Below are 19,661 nucleotides of genomic sequence, written 5' to 3' on the forward strand. Positions count from 1 at the left end.
CACTAAAAATGATCACCTGGCAAAACTTCAACTCCAGAGTGAGAAAGCTCCAGAGTACTGAAGTATTCAGAATGGAAGACAGTTGTAGTTCAGACAATGTCTTGATCTTCAGCTCAACAAAAGCCTATATGACATTTGTTTCAGTAAATTCAGTGTATTAGGATGCAATGATTTCTTTTGTTGTCCTTTATTATATTCACACTAACAGTTGTGCCTATGTGTCTGCCTCTCTCTGTCTTTGTATCTTTGTGTGTGCATGTGTTTCTCTATGCTTGTGTGTATGCATACATCCATGTGTCTCTGTGTGTGTGTTAATGCATAAATGACCATGTGACTCCATGTGGGTGCACATGCACACATCTATGCCTGTACTTTATTGTATCTGTTTACGTGCGTTTCTTTGCATGCATATCTGCGTCAACGTGTGTGCATATCTGTGCGGCCGTGTGCATGCATGTCTATCTATCAGATGTGCAACGGGCGAGGCGTGGCAGGAGATCATGCTGGCGTGCTCGCTCAATCGGCCATGTGAGAAAGGGTCGACCAATGAGAACAACTCGGCCCACGAGGACTGTGGCAGCCAGTTCGCCATCATTTACTTTGTCAGCTTCTACATGCTCTGTGCCTTCCTGGTGAGTACAGAGACATATTTAATATTATTATTATACAACTGCAAGGGAATACTGTGACTTTTGGCTTTGTATCCTGATAACGTAACCCCGTTACTTGTTATGCACTACTCCCAGAGCCTGGTTATCACACATATTCAATTAAAGTGAGATAAGGTGGAAACACACGGAAATTGTTATTCAAATCTCAAAAAATAGTTTAATTCTCTGGATACTTAGCTTATCATAAAGACTGGACAAAGGAACATGTTGTGGTTTTATTTGGCAGACTTTATTATTCTTTATGCCTTTATAAGCTATAATCCCCTGGCTGTAGCCCGATATTTAACAGACATTGATTTAACTTTTGGCAAGCTGGAGAATAAGTGCATCCTCAAAATGTTGAACTCATCCTACAAAAGATAACTTTTAAACTTCTACTGAAATCAATAGATTGTCCGTAATGGAATGAAACATGTAGTGTGTAATCGCCTGTATAATGTTGGTGTAGTTTCTGACTGATTCCTGATTCTCCCCAGATCATCAACCTGTTTGTGGCCGTCATCATGGACAACTTTGACTACCTGACACGCGATTGGTCAATCCTGGGGCCGCATCATCTTGATGAATTCAAGAGGATCTGGGCTGAATATGACCCAGAAGCTAAGTAAGTTTACAGAGAAATAACAATATAATTATAAAATAAATCATCATTTATCTGCAGACTCCCTATGAGCTGTGTAACATCTGTGCTGTTTCCAGGGGGAGGATAAAGCACCTGGATGTGGTGACTCTGCTGCGAAGAATCCAGCCTCCTCTGGGTTTTGGAAAGCTCTGTCCTCATAGGGTGGCCTGCAAGGTAAACACACACACACACACACACACACACACACACACACACACACACACACACACACACACACACACACACACACACACACACACACGCACAAGTGGTCCAAATCCTCGCACAATAAAAACAAAATATCACAGTTTTCAAATTCAAGTGTTTCACTTTCTACTGCGTTTTTTGGGCCAAAATGAAATTTTCTCAATCCAGGTGTGATAAATATACAGAAATGTGTCTTAGGGTATAACTGTGAAGACATATTGACAGCTTTAACACCTTCCTCGGTAACTGAAATGGCACATTGACAACAGATCGTACAGAGAAAATATTTTAGATATCAATACACCCACGTCTCTCCGGAGGATTAAATTAGCAGTGACTAAAGTGTCAAACACACTGTCAGCTAGCAGTATCTATATTGGTTTGTTGGAAATGAGGGAATGTGTATGTTTTCATTTAAAATTGTAACCAAATGTTCTCTCTGGTGTAGCGTCTGGTGTCGATGAACATGCCTCTGAACAGCGATGGAACAGTCATGTTTAACGCCACACTGTTTGCTCTGGTCAGAACCGCACTCAGGATCAAGACGGATGGTAACAGACACACACGAACAAACACGTGATACACACACACACACACACACACACACACACACACACACACTGGTGGGCAAAATGGCCCATGGAAGTGAAATGTATTACCATCTTTCCCAGTCCTAGTCTTTTCTCTTTTTTTCATGTATACTGTTCGTGCATATACAGGTAACCTGGAGCAGGCCAACGAGGAGCTGAGGGCGATAGTGAAGAAGATCTGGAAGAGAACCAGCATGAAGCTCTTGGATCAAGTAGTGCCCCCTGCTGGAGGTTTGGATACTCTGCAACACAGTTACTCTGGATTTTAGCTCCTCCATATCTATCACCAAACACAAATATAGAACATTAGAGCCCTTCAAAATCTTCTCAGTGATTTGACTTCCCTTTATTATTAATTTGCCTAAAGCTGCAGAAGCATGTAATGCAACAGTTTCTGAAGAATACATTTGTTGAAGCTTTGACTTGTCCTATTTATAATATTAAAATTTCTTGCAGATGATGAGGTAACAGTCGGGAAGTTCTACGCCACCTTCCTCATCCAGGAATATTTCCGCAAGTTTAAGAAGAGGAAAGAACAAGGGCTGGTGACCAAGGTGGCCCCCAAAACAGCCCTTTCTCTGCAGGTACACTACATACAGAGGGTTACCTTTAATCATAAAGCTGTGTACATGTGTTGCATTGTGAGGAAAGTCAGCAGACAGCAGTACATTGTTCATTATTTTGATGGACCCAAAATAATCAAAGAAATGCACGGTGATATTTTGCACAGCATATGTTCTGAATTAACTAAAGAAAGGTTTGTTTGAGAACAGATGCTTTGATTCAGGGGTTTTGACCCTTAATAAACATGTCCTTCACATTATTATTCGATTAAAGTGCAACGCTTCCATTGTGTTGGTGTGTGTGTATAGGCGGGCCTGCGGACATTACATGACATCGGCCCAGAGATTCGGAGGGCCATCTCCGGAGACCTGACCGTGGAGGAGGAGCTGGATAAAGGCATGAAGGAGCCCGTTTCTGCAGCATCCGAGGATGATATCTTCAGGGTAAAGGTTGGATACACACACCCTCACACACTCTCCGGAGAGAGAGCAAGAAAGAGAGAGAGAACGTCGGCGTCCAGCTTGAAACCATATTTCTGCTCCATGCATATACACAGACATGCTTGCATTTGCTTGGAGGTTCAAACCGACATTTAATAAGCCCCATCCTCCATAAAGGTCCTTCCATTCACTGAATTTCATTTAAATAACTGGTCTTTTGCATTTAAAAAGCACATCCATTTACAGCAAATTGCAAAATAAGAACAAAAGTTGAGCCCTGTGCTTGAAAGACTCAGACTAAAACTGCACACACACACACACACACACACACACACACACACACTCTAATACGCTCAAGGGTGAGTAATGCTAGTGTTTAACCTCCATCGTATATATATCACTGCCTCATTATGCACATCGTTTTGGACCCTGCTACATTTTGTCACTTTGGCATCCAGTAGGTGACAAAATGGACTGATATATGGTAACTGGTATAATATTTTTAACAACACAATTTAACTTAAGGAGATTTGTGGCAAAGATGTATGGCTCGTCTCATACATATCATTATCATTTTACTACTTAAATTTCTTTTTTTTTGAGAATACATTGCTGATAAAGGCTCTCCTTGGTTTGTGACATAAGGCCTTTGCTTGGCTTTTCCATCGTGGCTGGGTAAAGTTTTGTTGCTGCCAGCGCTGAATGTGATAGTAGTACTTTTGACTGACTGTTTGAGTGTAGTGACATATTAAGATACTCTGACCTGAATACTAGTTCCTAGCTCTCCCTCTCATCTGTCATCTTTTCATTAACCCCACAGCGGACGGGAGGGTTGTTCAGCAACCACGTCAACTACTACAACCAGAGCGATGGCCGCGCTTCCTTTCCACAGTCCTTCACTACCCAGCGTCCCTTGCACATCAGCCAGAAAGGCTCCCCTTGCGAAGGCGAGAGCCCATCCCACGAGAAGCTCATGGACTCGACCACCTTCACCCCTTCCTCTTACTCTTCATCCGGCTCCAACGCCAACATCAACAATGCCAACAACACTAGCATGGTCGGGGTGACGCCCCAGGGCATCAGCCGATTCCCGAGCCCGTCTATAAGCACCGTGGACGGGCACACGGGGCAGCCACTCACCCCCATCCTGCTGCCAAGATCTGCATGGTGCTTTCCTCCAAAGAGGTGAGTGCAGGCCAGACGTCGGGTTACACCAGAATCAGAATTCCTTTATTAGTCCCACAGCGGGAAAATTTACAGAGTTAAAGTGGCATAGCAGGTAAAAAAAAAGGCATGCAAGAGTAAGAGTAAGCACCTTATTAAATATAGAGAAGAAAAACACACATTCATAATAGAATAAAACAATTAAGACAAATATGTTCACATCCATTTGAATTGGTGTCCTGGGTGCTATTTTACTAATATCTGTGCTTCTGAACTAGGGTATTATAATTAATTATTGCCTGAACACAGTCATAGTTTGTAGCTAGCCATTAACAGAATAAACAACATGACATATTAGTACTGACATAAATGGTTATTCTATTTCCTTCACCCTCTTTTTTCCTTCCTCCCCTCTTTCCCTGTCTCTTGCGTCTGGTGACAAGCAGGACGTGTTTTTTTGACACCCTCATGCGGTATGTTGCCAGGGGACAAAGAGAGATGATAGTGTGTGTATGTGCGTGTGTGTTAGCCCCTAACTGCGTGTGGAAAGGTTTCATAATGCTACATTAAATGGCCAACTGTGCTATAGTAAGACTTGCTATGCACATAATGCTTAAGTTGCTATAGCTAAAGCCAGACTTTATGCTGCTACTGTAAGCTGCTCCCAAAGCCATGGATAGAGAGTTTGGTGCGGCCAAACCTCGACTATCAGAGGCTCTTATTGCTGCTGTTTGCTGCTATTGTTGGGCAGGTCTGGGTTAGACACAATGTGTGCTTTCTTTCTATGTTTGCTCTTCATGCCATGAACTTTGCTTGAGAGTTTTATGATCTGTTGAAGATGACTCTAAGTGATTTTCCCCTCTGGCCCACTATAACACCAACCTCAAGAAAAGCTATATTTGTATCCTTATTGTGAGAAAGCAGCACACACAGAAACGACTGAAACGCTGACTTTAATTAAATGTATTATGTCAACAGATTTCACATAACTGTATTAAGTTAGCTGGAAGAAATAATATTAAGTTAAAATAAAAAATGTTAGGTTCAACTTAATATCATTGCTTTCAAATAACCTAATACAGTTATTTGGAATCTGTGGATGTAATACATGAAGTTAAAGTCAGTTTTTTTTTCAGTGTAGTTATTACTTCCTGAAGTAGTAGGGCTTTAGACCCATCTATTTTTTGATCTAGTTTTTGTTCACATGATGTTTTGAACCTAGGAAGCCGGCCTGTAAGAAGTGAAGGGGTTTCATCGGAGGAGGGGTTAATATCATTCCCTTTCCATGTGTTCAGAATGTTAGTTATTTATACTTAAGTGCTACAATATAGGCAAAGCAAAGTATGACCTTTGCAAGGCTTTCTGGACTTGATGAAGGGGTAAGCTCGGTGCAGCAGCCAAGTGGAGTGAACTGGATCCAACTCATTACAAACAGTCTGAATCAGGTTCTAATCAAGTGCTGTTCTAACCCAGAATTTGCTGTGGAGCAGCTTAATTAGCTCTGAAGTGAAGGGACATCTTGACATTTACAAAATGATTCATTCTTTACTGGGTAATCCTGACGAGAAGAATATGTGCTAAAAAGGTTATACAAATATTTGTATTTGTAACAAACCAGTTACAGATGATTTGGAGTTGGTTTGTCTTGCTGACACTAAAGCAATCTATGTGGTGAAGATTAAACTTCAAATGTCAGGATGTCTCCTCAAAGCTTAAGTCTGGAGTATGAAACAGATGTGGACAGATAAGGTGGCAAGACATCTTTGAATACAAATAGAACATAATTTAAAGTAGTACATGTATACGCACAGTTTTGATAAAACAGGCGTCAAGAAAATAAGAAGAGAATTTCTTCTTCTTCTGTCTGCTAACAACATTTTCCCAGGCTAATGTATCCACTTCTTAAGCAGAGGTGGGAAGTACTCAGATCTTGTACTTAAGTAAAAGTAGAAAAAGTATCAGCATCTAAATGTACTTAAAGTAGCGACAGTAAAAGTAGTCATTGTTTGATTGGTCCATTTCAGAATAATATCTCTGATATGTTTTATAATGATTGATCATTAAGGTGTTCTCAGAGCTGGTAAAGGTGCAGCTAGTTTGAATGGCTTTGTATACTGCAGGGTAGCTGCTGGATTTACTGCAGGTGAACTACAGTCTGATTTAAGCGCTGATTATATTTACCATCATTAATCCAGATCTATAAAGTAACTAAAGGTATTAAATAAATGTAGTGGAGTAAAAGTACACTATTCACCTTTGAATTGTAGTAGAGTAGACGTAGCAAAAATGTAAATACTTAAGTAAAGTACAAGTACCTTAAAATTGTACTTAAGTGCTGTGCTTGAGTAAATGTACTTACTTACTGTTCTTTAGAAATCATTAGAAAATAAAGCATCTGATTCCAGGACTTTATTGCCTTCATTTGAATGATGAGAACAGCTGGAAAGGTGACATTGAGGCTTACAATGTTGTCTTTCCTTATCTTTGTTTTTTAAAGATGTCTGCACCTCAGTCATGCTATCAGATGTCATATTCCAGTTGATGCTTTTTACAGTTTTGCTTTAACAATACAATAGTTATTATTCCCACCTGCTTCTCCTCCTTATTTTTCTCTAGCTTTTTCTTTTTCTTCTCCTCCCTTCTCCTCTTTCCTTCTCCTACATGCCTCAGTGGGTTTCTCAGTCTCTCCTCCTAAGCTCCTCTCTGAGGTTTTTTTGCTAATCAGCTGCTTCTTTCTTTTCTGTGTGTTTACGTTTACATCTGTCCGCCTACGTGTTTACCTGTTTTTCCATCTGTGGTCGGTGTTTTGTTCATTTTGTTGGTTTGTTTTGGTTGTGTGCTTGTTTGTTTGCTGGCAGCTCGGACTCAACGGACAGCCGCCTGCCGATCATCCGTCGGGGCGACGGGTCGACGGAGGAGACGTACGATGAGAGCTACGGTGACAACAGGAAGTACCTCGAGGACGACCACTCGCTCTCCTCCGAAATGTACAGACCACGCCCTTTTCATCTCTACGTTTCATGAGTTTCAGGGTGTGTCGGTCTTTAACTGCTCTCTGTGTGCTTAGGCTGGTATACCAGGATGAAACATGTAAGCAGTTGACTCCAATGGAGGAAGGAGAGGACGGAGAAGACAGAAGAGGAGGAGGAGGATGGCAGTCTCCCAGGAGAGTCTTCCTCTGCCCCACTTCTCTAGGTGAGTAGACATTTTCCCTAAAAAAATGATCAGAAATATCGGTACAACTTGTCTATTCTTGTAAATCAGTGGTGAACCGTCACGGCCTTAAAGGTATTCTTTTTTTTTTTCATTATTATATTGATTGGATCAAATTAAATGTAATACAATTTAAATAAAATGAATAAATGAGAATCGTACTGAGTTGTTGATCTGTAATATTATAGTGACTGAGCGTTGATTTGTTTGTCTTTCTCGGTCCATGCACTACGCATTTGAGTGGTTTTGTGTTAGAGGGGGGGGTCTGTGTGTGTGTCTACAGAAGGTCCAGTTGAGATAGACAAGGTTCGCCACTGTGGTAAATACAATGCTTATTTTTCTACATGCTGAGAGTTTGCACATTTGTTTTGTGTGTCAGGGCGGAGATCGTCTTTCCATCTCGAGTGTCTGAGGAGACACTCAAGGCCGGACCTCTCCCAGAAGACATCTGTACCGCTACACCTTGTACATCATCAGGTAGAAACCCTGGCAAATGATACTCTCACACATAAACACATTGTAAATATGAACTCCTGCACACACACACTCCTCTCCTCTGACCCTGTCCCTCTGCTCTGTCCTCCTCCAGGCTCTGGCAGTTGCAGGATTGAGCCCTCTGCTCAGACGGAGTCACTCCCCCACCCTCTTCAGTCGGCTGTGCTCCACGCCTCCAGCCAGTCCCACAGGTACACTGAATCCTGTGCCCACACAAAAAGCAAATCAGCTGTTGTTCAAACAGAAATGTGGCATTGCATATCATCGGCAAGCACAGTTATCCCTTTTAATGATGAATACAACTAAAGATGCTATTGTTTTTAATGAGATTGGTTTGCTCTCCTGATGGTTGCTACTCTGTTGTTGTCTCTAGCCACTGGCAGTGACCCTTCCTACCAGCGAGTGCCCTCTCTGAGGCTAGAGGGCACAAGCTCCCATGAAAAGCTCAACACCAGCCTGCCCTCTGTCAACTGTGGGCCCTGGTAGGAGATATACAATAACTGTTACAATCCCACTACACCTGCCCTAGAGGCCTTTATGAGGATTCTTATGATACTCTAATTAACAGATGTATTTCTTCTAGGTACAACGACAGTAATGGGAACAGCCGAGGGCCAAGTCCCACCCCCAGTGTGTCCAATCAGAGACCGCCACGGCCAGTGTCGCTCACAGTGCCCTCGCTACTCGGAAAAGACTCCAGCTCCCTGTGTCACGGCAGCGCAGGGAGTCTGGTGGAGGCGGTGAGTGTGTCTGTGCGTTCGTGCGTGCGTGCGTACACATTGGACAAAGTTATAAACTCAACAGAAGCTAAGGCAATCCTCATTGACAGGATTTGCTGCTTTTCTTTGTCTCAGTGATTCCCAGTCTGGCCTCTCCAGAGGGTCACAGGCTACATTTTGAAAGGAAAATCTAACAGGTTTAGAGATGAAACTTGAAATTGATAGAATTATGACTCCTGTGATGAGGGGTCAGAAAATATATTTATTTCTTAAATTTGAACAAGCAACATGCTGAATATGTCTGAATAACCATCAGCTGTTGACGTTTCCCTCGCATCTTTTTCCTACTACGTTAAAGTTTGCTTTTCCCTCCCACTCCATCCATTCCCTTTCTCTCTATCTCCCTCTCTGCCCTTTTTTTCCCCACCCCCCCAGGTGCTAATATCAGAGGGTTTGGGTCAGTTCGCCCAGGACCCGTCTTTTATCGAGGTGACTAAAGCAGAGTTGGCCGACGCATGCGACATGACCATTGAGGAGATGGAGCAGGCAGCCAACAACATTATCAACGGTAACACTGCGGCCAACGTCACATCCAGCACCTCCTCCACCTCCCAGCACAGCCCCAACGGCAACCTCCTCCCTTTCCACACAGCAGCAGCAATGCACAGGGACCGGGCGCTCATCGAGGGCGGGGAGGAAGCCGGGGGAAGCAGAGGCTCCATCCATGGGCCATCCTCAGTGGAGGAGCGGCAGGAGCTGCTAGCAGGTGTGAGGGGACAAGAGGAGGAGGAGGAGGAGGAGGAGGAGGAGGAGGAGGAGGAGGAGGAAGAGGCAGGAGGGACGGAGGAGGAGCAGCACAGAAGCTCTGTTGTGATTGGAGGAGCGCGGCAGAGGAACAGCGGGCTGTTGGAGGACGAGGATATGGAGTGTGTGACAAGTTTGTAGGAATGGTGACGGGTTCGAATGGCCAACTGGCCCCTCTGACATCATCAGAGACTGACGCCTGTCAGTGCTGGGTAACAGCGCCGAGGCTGGCTCTGTCTGTCCCCACCCTCACACACTCACACACACTGTCTGCCTCTCTGCCAGACCAACCGCTCTGGACAATGGCGGCCAGTGACGCAACCTTAAACACCGGGTTATGACTCTGTTAGTCTGTATGTGTGTGAATGTTTGTAGTGAAGTATACCACACTATACTCTATACTATCTGAGTGTATGCTTTTGTGTGTGTGTGTGTGTGTGTGTGTGTGTGTGTGTGTGTGTGTGAGTGTGTGATCTATAATTTTCTCAATTTGTATGTAAGTGCGTGTGTTCTCCACACATGTCTGAGTGTGTCTCTAAAGTGCCTCACAGTTTTATCATGTCCTCAAAGTGTGGATAGCAGATGAGTAAAGAAAAGCAAAAAAGGCAGGGAATTAGGGATGGGGGAAAGGTAGAAAGGAAACAACAGAAGCAGGAAGTGCTTTTATTGACTTCCTGCCGTCGACATAGTGTGGTAATTGTTTTCATTTCCTCTGCCTACTTTGGTGTTGTGTTATTGTTGTTTGTCTGGCCGCCATGAAGCCAGGTAGGGGACAGCAGACCAGCTTGTGAGGGGGTCAGTTAAGAATTGAAATCTGACCGCACCCACCACTCGTGGTCAAAGGTCAACTCCTCTTCTCGGTTCACTGATGATGAAGCGCTGTATTGAGTAAACAGGGGCGAGGAAAACCCTGTTTGAAATCTCATTTCTCTTCCTCTTCCAAAGCTAAGGAACATTGGAGCACAGCCCTGCCAGCCTGGGGTGGGATTAAGGTGACACACCGCCCCCCAGCCAAGGGGGGAAGGATTTGAGGGATGGACCAACAGCCACAACAGAGCTTCTATTAGGCGCAACGAGCAGAGAGACACTCTCTGGCCAACAGGAAGCTAGCCAGCCCTTTTATCCGCTGGTCAGTAAGATGTCAGCTTGAGAAAAACTCACCTTGATCTGGCTTCACCTCCTCCGCCAATTTTTCTTGTTTAGCCACGCCTAACTTCCTGCCTCAAACAGGAAATGGGAGGAGCATTTGGTGGCTAAGCAGACACAGCGAGCCTCCTTTTCTGCCTCATACCTCACCGTTCCTCACTCCTGCCTCTCTCCCTCCTCTTTGGTTATTCGACCATTCCTCTCCCTCCTACGCCGGGATTTTTGCTTTTTTCAACCCTGGGGAGGTGAAGGAGACCAGGGCAACAGAGATGGAGGGTTGAGAGAGAGCGGGAGTGACCGATTGAAAGAAAACAGACTCTGGGCATGGATCTACAGAGGATCTGTCCGTCAATCAACCTCACTTCCTTCTCCGAGACCCTCCTCTTCCTCTCAGCGTGGAATCCTATTGGATTTGCCGCCACACACTCTCCCTACAGACCACGCCCACTATGTATTTAACAGTTGAATATTGTGCAAAACTGGCTAGCCATGACTATTTTGTTTTAAATTCATGATGTTATTGGTTTAATTTATCCTTGATTTGTTTGCACAATCGGGGTGCTGGTCTTATAAATGTATTTTTGCTCGTTTTATTTTAGGAGAATTTTAAGAGGTTTTAAGTATCGAAGCAGGGCGTAGTGTTTGCGTGCGAGTGTATAACTATATTTGTGAGTGCGGGTGCGTGTCTGCGTTTTAGTACAGAATGTATGTACGTACGAATGTGTGAGATAGCGTGTGTATCTAAAAGGGGGGGCTTTCTCTCTAACAGTATGCACCTTTTACAGATTGTATCTATTTATTTATTTATTTTTCCCAGAAGAGAAAAAAATGTGTGTTAGGATGTGCGTTTGTATGTGTGCGTGTCCGAGTGGTTACTTATGTATTCTAAAAAGCTGATTTTAAGCCTAGACAGTAAATTAAGGTAGCATTACAAGTATGGTATTCTGTGAGGGTGTGTGTGTGTGTGTGTGTGTGTGTGTGTGTGTGTGTGTGTGTGTGTGTGTGATAATGGGCCTCCTTAACACAGGGTTACCATGGACAGGCATGCTTCCAAAGCTTTGTGATTTCTTTAGCACGGTTTTTACTTTTTCGCCAAGCTGCACAGCCACTCTATCATTGAAAATGAGTCATCATATAACGTTTCTTTTTTCTCTGCTCAGAGGGGGGTCAGGCGTCAGGTCTCCAGCAGGGGGGGAAGTGACGGTTCAGTTTACAGTGGTCATGAATCAGGGCATTGCAGCTTGGCTAGAAGAACAAACCTTTTGGCAATTGCTGCTTTTCTTCTTTAAGGTGGATGGTTGCTCTGAGTGGTAGAAGCACCAAATTCACACTGCCACAGGGACGCCTCATTAATGAAGGGAGGGGTGACACCCTGATCACTCGACTGTAACACACCATTATCACATGATCTCCTCATTTCATCATAGTTTAAACTCCAAATGAACTATTAGGGCTGGTTTACAGATGCTGCAAGACTTCTGAAACACATCTCTTTCTCTGAGGTCTGCTCATGTCACAGAGCATTATGATTTAGTCTCATTGTTAGAAATGAAACAGCTTCCCTTTTCTACCCTGGCAGCTCTTTTACTGTCAGTTGATAAGATAATTGTTGGGTTAACGTGATAAATGATTGGATATAGATCAGAAAACTACTGTCAGCTTGGAGAGAAGTTCCGTCCTGGATTATCCCCTGGTGCAACTTTTTGTGTATTCATTTCTCTTCTAATGGCTTTTAGGTAGCATGCTGATGACTTTCTACTGACCTTTCTCTCTTATAGTTTCACTTGAGATAAGGAATGACCACGGTACACAGTTATAAACCTCAGTTCACAGGGTCATGTATCTTCTCCAAAATCATTCCTAATGTCACACACATCCTCGGTGCCAACTGTCACATTTATTAAACAACATCAACAAAATAAATTCAGCTCTTTAAAATGTGATGTTACAAGTTATGCTATAGCCACTGGGATGTTGGAAACACCTAACTGTTGTCACCACCACAATCCAGATGCAAGGTCAGCTGGACACTAAGGTAGTAAGAAAGTCATTATCTTGAATTAAAAACAGTACTTTTCAACTGAAAATCTCTTATGAGATCTACAGAAAATCCAATACGTTGCATTATATTATCCCTTAAAATCTCACCTAATCACACAGACACATGTCACCTTACAACCATGTGTTTTCTCTTTTATTTACCGTTGAGGACTCATTCCTACATGTTAAGCAAAGCAGCTCATGGCAGGGAAGGGTACGTATGAACACACTGCCATACACTGCATCCTGTGCCAGTAACAGACTTCTGACATTATTATGCAAACTAAATGTGAATGTTGAACGTGTTTTTAGTGGCAGTGCTATTGTTGTTTTGTGGTTCTGACCATACTGCAAACCCTGAGGAAGTCTGTGTTGTCTAAGGAATACCACCCCCCCCGAAATGTCACCTGTTTTCTCTTTTTCTTTCCTCCTGTCTCCAGCATTTCCTTCTCTCAGTTACTCGAAAATGCCCACCTCATGAAAATAGTACTTTTATTAAATAGCGTGGTACGGTAATCTCACAGACTGCTTTGCGGCTCACATCAGTTCCTGTATGAGCTGCTTCTTTTAGTCAATCTGAAGGTCAAGGAAATCAGAATTGGGTATGGTTAAGCCAGTGTGTGCAGGGAAGCATCTGGGACGTTCCATTAAACATGAAAACAATCACACTTGCGTTGTGGTTTTGGATTAAACACTTTGTCGGATCAGCCCTCGTAAAGTTTAATTATGAATTTAAAAGACATAATTGGTCGTCCTCCTGGTTAAATGAAACCAGCAGGCACCTGTAATGTGAAGTAGCTCCAGAGCAGTGAGCCTGCTTTCTGTCTGCCAGTGTAACAGCTGTGAACGGGAAGGCAGTCTTGCTAAGAAAGTGCGTATTGAATGACGATAGTATGAATCAGTGAATCATCGAAAACAGAACCAGTGCCAGACCAGTTAAAGATAGGATGGGAAGATTGACATTTTTATGGCTTTGCATAATCATTTGTACCAATTATAAATGTTTCCTCCAGCTTTGAGGATTAAAAACAGAGATAATGCATGCACTCAGAAACTACATTCACTCCAGATCCTTCACTTTTGTGTTTCTGTTTGAATATTATAGACACATTTAGAGTACGCCTGCATATCAGAAGTGCCGAACCGGGCTGTTTGACTTGCTGGTGAGAGATTCAGAGGCCTGTGGGGCCCCTGTGTGGAGGCTTCATGTTTCCTTTAGGTCAGGATGCTGCAGTGTATGCTATGAGTGGGTGTAATCCTGCATCCCACAAGATATGCAAAAACAATGCAATAACTATGACTGTACACAAGGTTCCAGAAGTAAAATACTTGTGAAAGTTTAAAAATATATATCATGAAGATGTATTTCTTTCTGTTTGTTACATTTGAAGTAGTGTTCCTTAAGTGGTTTCCTTGCCAGGGGAACCTAACATACTTGAAATCAGGTACATTGCAGTGCAGTTTAGTAAATATGTATTTATTTATCCTTCATTGTGCCAGAGTGTTGGATCTGCAATGTCTGTCTGAAATGTGTATCGAGTCATGGAGGGGAAGTGAGTTTTGCTCTTTATTCCCAGAATGCAAGTCGGTATTTTAATGATTCTGCATTAGATACTTCCCCTCCAGGACTCAATATGTGTTTGACTGCATCCTTCTCTCTTGTTTTAGTTTTAAATAAAGCTCCCATCAGTATTGCATGAAGATCACATTAACGTTGCCAGGGGTTTGAAGTTGTTTTGTTCTGATCAGGTTAAGTATCATATCACATTAAGACAGAGTAGCTATTTCTATTTAGTGTACATAGATTTAAAGTCAGTATTACTCTATATAACACCAGGCTGTGGACAGCAGTGGAGGAAGGTGATTTTGCATATCTTGTGTCTTATGGGCTCTTGGTACATGTTCTGATTCTTTTCCCCCAGAAAGACAGAGCTCATGTTTCTATGAATGTGGAAAGGTGAGAGAAAAAGCAACCTGCAGTATTTTACTCCCCACTTTAGACAGCTGTCACTAACTCTGCTTATTCGTTGTCTCTGTATTTGACTCATATCTTTTCCTTGTCTTCAGAGGATGGACCAGTTGGAATGATGTGTATGAAATGGACCAAAATACTCAATAGTAATAGTTTTTTACAAACCGTATTGACAGATTGAAAGCAAGGCTCAGGACAGACAGACAGATATAGCACACACACACACACACACACACACACACACACACACACACTGCTTACTAGCTATATTTAAGCACATAGTGAACCATTTACATGAAAAATATAAACTTAAACTCCACCGGAGGAACTTGTGCTGTGTTCCAATTCCATACCACACAACCTAAGGCGTGTTAAGAGTAAAAAAAGATGTAGGTGATAATATATAGATTAAGTCCCAAGTATGGGTTCTGGGTCAAATACTTTGAATACTGCATTTCCCATAATTCAACAAAAATCTAATCTGACTACCTTTTTTAAACTGCAACTTGACTTCTGCATCTTGAAAGTTAGGAAACAATTATAGATGGTGGCCAGATACAACATGATACTGTGTGTTGTACAATGACACATTTAACATTTATTACGAATGTTTTCAAGTCAAGGTTCAACATTTGACAGTGCAGTATAAAATATTAAATGATGCTGCTTTATTGTGAACACACTGAAAACACCCACTTTAAAGATTAGTATCTAGTCATATTGTATGAAAATAGTGTGTATTGTGGAATTGGAACACAGCCCCGGTTTGTTGTCTGCCACTGATCGACCCTTTCTAACAGCTGATTTTTCTGTCTAAAAAAGCACAGGTGACATTAATACTCTTAGTCCTGGCCTTCCCTCACTCTGGTGTGCCAGTTGCTGTAAATCTAGACCCAGTGAATGGCTGTTATTATTGATATTAGTTAAATGTGTGTGTTTGTGTACAGCTTATCTGAGAATACACGCCTCTGCCATGAAGAATGCAAGGGAAGACAGGAAGAGAATAAAGAGTGACAATCTGTTGATGAAAATAGGAGGCAGGGTGTTTGGTCTGAGCAGGAATGTAAGATGGAGGGTTTTTTAGGGATTGTTGATAGTTTTATTCCATGTCTGAATCACAGGGTTGTCTACATGGAGGATTATATACCAAGTGATGTTTAATGTGCATGGGTTTCTCTCCAGGGATATAAAGTATTGGTCCAATGTGAATGATAGTACCTTATGTCTCACCACTAGCCAATGATTGTATATTTTTATACAACATATACCATATTATAGCAAGATATATATGAATATATAGTATTTAATCACCAGAATGTTAAAGTAAAGGGCAGGACACTTATTTGAGAATGTAGATTGTGAAATGCTGGTTCTAGCGATGTGTTATAAAGGCAGACTGACAGAGAAGAACTTGTTGGAACAAGCCTAACTTTACTGAGTGTAGTTTCTGACCAAAACGAGCCAAGCAGGGAATGCTGTAGTTCTATTTCCTGAAGGAGAAACAGTGTATGCTGGGCTTTTAGGTCATTTTACAACATACTATGAGGCTCTTCAGTACATAAAATATGGCTACATTTAATTATCATAAGCTGCATAACACAAATACTAAATGACAAATTGACCTTCAGGTAGGACCCCTGGAAATCTCACCATTACCAGAGCTGTGTCTCCAAAAGAGGCTATTTCTGCAGATTCAGAAGACACGACGGAACAGGAATGGATCTGGAAGCTAACATGCTTTTGTTTTGTTTACCGTTAAGGAGCTGAAATAGACTAACCTACCAGCAGCCTGTCAGCGCAGGTCAGAGTCTGGACGTGTTCCTACTGTAGCACCGGGACGCCTGTCTCTTTCACTAGTCCTGCAAACACTGTACACAAATGCATTATTAAAGACATCAAACCAAAAAATCCACTGATCAAGGACTAGATCTCTCTATGCTTTGAGCCATGTCAATCATGTAGCTTCTATTTTTTCTTCCAAAAAAGAATTAGAGAGCTTGAAAAACTCTCAGGTAAGTACAGTCAGACAGGGGAGTAAATAAGTCCAGCTGCTGTCCAACTTAAGGATTCTGAGGGTTTATGCAGCAAAGGGAAAAAGTTTAGTTTGGATGAGTACATTTTATGAGATATTTTATGGCACATTTGATCCAAAAATGTTGAATTGATAATCTGCATCTGGACAGTTGAAAACGATGTTTATAACAGAATACATTCATCTGTTCAGTGTTAAGACGTCATCCAACATGCTTTAACAAAAATAGTATTTGCCTCAGTTAAAAAGCTAATAGAGTTGTGTATTTATCCTTAACTGTCCACAGACGTGTTGCTATTAACCAGAGAGTGTGAGGCTGCAGATTTCCTCATGGATCCACCATCTGTTGCACGTTATATTTTCTTGTACCCGAAATGTTCATTGATCCCTGATTGATCCTGACACAAATATTTTAAGAGGACTATTTTGAATATAGATTTAATTTCCTTTTTAAAATGCAGAGTATCCTGCTGTCCAAGTATTCTAAATAAATGTAGATCATGAATTCCCTTTTGCTGGAGGAACATGGTCTCGCCGTGTTTCTCTTGTACAGATGTTGTTTTGGCATTGATGATGATGGAATGTGGAACTGAGAATTATATAAGGAATATATATTATGAAAAACACATTTATATTGCAAGTATCTTCTATTTTGGATATCATATAAATATAAAATATATCTAAATGAGATGATAGTATATGATTGTTTGGAGTTGGATCAAAACAAATCTTGTTTGAGGGAAAATGCCCAAATCAGTTCCAGATGTGCCAGAGTGTTGAACTCCACACATACTGTTATTATTTATTATTAGTGGCAGTGTATGGTTCCACCATCAGCTGAGTGTTTCCACTAGGCTATCAAAACCCCATCGACAAGTTCCCTTCATGCTATCGTTAGCCTTGTATGTGTGTTGCAGGAGGAGTTAGGGATTACAATACCTGAGGGATTCATTGTCAAACTTGATTAAAAATCAAGAAATTCAGCATCAAGAAGGAGATTATGTTAATTATTTCTTCGATATGAAAAATCCCATTCAAAGAACACTTTTGTAAAATGTATTCAGGCGTTAAACCTTAATAAGTGTTGAAAGAATCTCAAAGAACTCTAAACATGTTGTGCTGCTCTGGCTCATGCTGTAGGAACACTCTGCTATAGTGTTGGGAAATGTTATTGGTTCATGATGGTTTGGAACAAAAATGTGATTGTTCTGTGGCTGATGAGCCCTAACATGAAGAAATAAATGATATTTGTTTGCCTAATAGATTTTTAAATAATGACAGCTCTATTTACCTTACCCATTGTGTAGCAGCACACTATGAGAACATGCAGCCTGGCTGTTGGAAGGACTTTAGTCACTCATTGATTCTCTTTTTTGTATTCACACACAAAGCTCCTTAACATTGCACCAAGAATGATATCATACCTTGAATGTAGGACGCAGTGATGCTCATAGCAGTGTACTTGCATATCGTTAAAATCACATTAATATTTAAAAGTTGGACTACTGTTTTATGTATGGATACATGTCCTTTGTTAGCAGCCCTGAATCAAAGAACATCTTCTCAGTTTTGAACAAGACACACATAAAAGTCAGATTTGACCTGTATGCCGTGTGCACAAACTTTACTTTGACCACAGATAGTTAAAAAGTGACAGGTCTTGTATGCCTGTGTGTAAATGCAGCTTTAACTGATGAGCGGACCCACCTGAGAGCAGTGTCCTGTACCTGTGTTTCTTCTGTCGGTTAGTTCTTGCTAACAGCATGCAGGTGTTAACTCAACATTTTGAACCCAGGCAGGGTGATGGTTCAGTGGCAGGGGATCCACAGCTCCACACTCAGCAGAGTCTCATCAAGGCCTCTCTGCTGCTTATTTCCTGGGTAAACGCCATGGCTTCGTGGCCCTGTCCTCCACTGGTCAGCAGTGTCTTATGATCTTGTTCTTGTGTTAGTTCATGCAAAGTGTTAAAGGGCCTTGGACAGGATGAGCTGACTGTTTGTTTCTGTTGTTTTCTGTCAGAGAGAGTCTGTTATTATTTGTCTGGAGAAGTGTTCACAGAGACCAATTTGTTGTAGTATTATTAGTGACGCTACTGTTAAATGTAGTATTTAATAACGGCACTATTTATGGTCAGAAAATGAACTAGAGTGTGTTCCTGTACTTGCGGTAGCTTTGGAGGCAGGTGGTCATTTTGTAACTGTTCTTTAACATAAGCCACTCCCCCTCCACTTACGAGGGATTTCATTGGTTCTGAGGTTGCTAAGTGACTCTGGCCCAACATCACTTGGTTTCCTCAGTAACCGTTTGTCTCCTAGGTGACGACTGGATGGTCTCACAGTTGACACCCTTTTTTCTTTGTACTGAAGGAGAGTTCTGACTATTCTTTTGTTCATTCACTTCATTTTACATTTTAGAAAGGGAAAGAATACAAATGAAATAAATCAGAATATTAATTCAATCACTTTTCTACTCCTATTTTCAATAAAAAGTGAAACGAAAAACCAAACAAAAAGTTGATTTGTAAATAAGTAATGTACAGTTTGTATCTGTAACTTGTCAGTCTGTCATTGGTGACAGAGTCTGTCTTGCTTATAACGCACGCTACCAGTAAATAAAAAAAGGAAAAAGTATATTTAGACTGTATGGTCCCTTGAAAGCAAGTTTTAAATTAATATCTGATGTATATTCCTGTAACATTGCATTTTTATCTGAGGAATGATGTTATTAAAAAATTGCAAATAAATTGCATTTCCTACAGCTGTGTTTTCACTTCCCTTTAACACTTGGATTTCAGCTCTTTTTCATCATGCTGATTCTCGACTACCACGGTATTATTACCTGCCATTACAGTTTAAGCGAATACATTTTTATTTTTCAAAAGAATGTGATCCACAAAAGATTTGAAAAAAGACATATAGTACTTAACCACAGCTTTACTAATAGCTGTGTGGGTATTAACATTTATTTTAATAAACAAGTATG

General features: G+C 41.5%; 1 protein-coding gene across 1 annotated transcript in view; it reads left to right on the plus strand.

Moving 5' to 3' along the window:
* Positions 1-19,430, plus strand: part of cacna1c (calcium channel, voltage-dependent, L type, alpha 1C subunit) — a 177,779-nt gene extending 158,349 nt beyond the window's left edge. The window contains exons 39-54 of the mRNA XM_063905844.1: positions 470-632; positions 1,148-1,275; positions 1,371-1,467; positions 1,949-2,051; positions 2,220-2,321; positions 2,547-2,674; positions 2,963-3,103; positions 3,915-4,279; positions 4,705-4,731; positions 7,117-7,245; positions 7,326-7,453; positions 7,851-7,948; positions 8,061-8,157; positions 8,340-8,448; positions 8,550-8,706; positions 9,121-19,430. Coding sequence (XP_063761914.1) covers positions 470-632; positions 1,148-1,275; positions 1,371-1,467; positions 1,949-2,051; positions 2,220-2,321; positions 2,547-2,674; positions 2,963-3,103; positions 3,915-4,279; positions 4,705-4,731; positions 7,117-7,245; positions 7,326-7,453; positions 7,851-7,948; positions 8,061-8,157; positions 8,340-8,448; positions 8,550-8,706; positions 9,121-9,630 — 2,482 coding nt within the window. The 3' untranslated portion in view covers positions 9,631-19,430. The remainder of the gene's footprint in view (positions 1-469; positions 633-1,147; positions 1,276-1,370; positions 1,468-1,948; positions 2,052-2,219; positions 2,322-2,546; positions 2,675-2,962; positions 3,104-3,914; positions 4,280-4,704; positions 4,732-7,116; positions 7,246-7,325; positions 7,454-7,850; positions 7,949-8,060; positions 8,158-8,339; positions 8,449-8,549; positions 8,707-9,120) is intronic.
* The last annotated feature ends 231 nt before the right edge of the window (positions 19,431-19,661 follow it).

The sequence above is a fragment of the Eleginops maclovinus genome, chromosome 17, assembly GCF_036324505.1.
Source record: "Eleginops maclovinus isolate JMC-PN-2008 ecotype Puerto Natales chromosome 17, JC_Emac_rtc_rv5, whole genome shotgun sequence".
Lineage (NCBI taxonomy): Eukaryota > Metazoa > Chordata > Actinopteri > Perciformes > Eleginopidae > Eleginops > Eleginops maclovinus.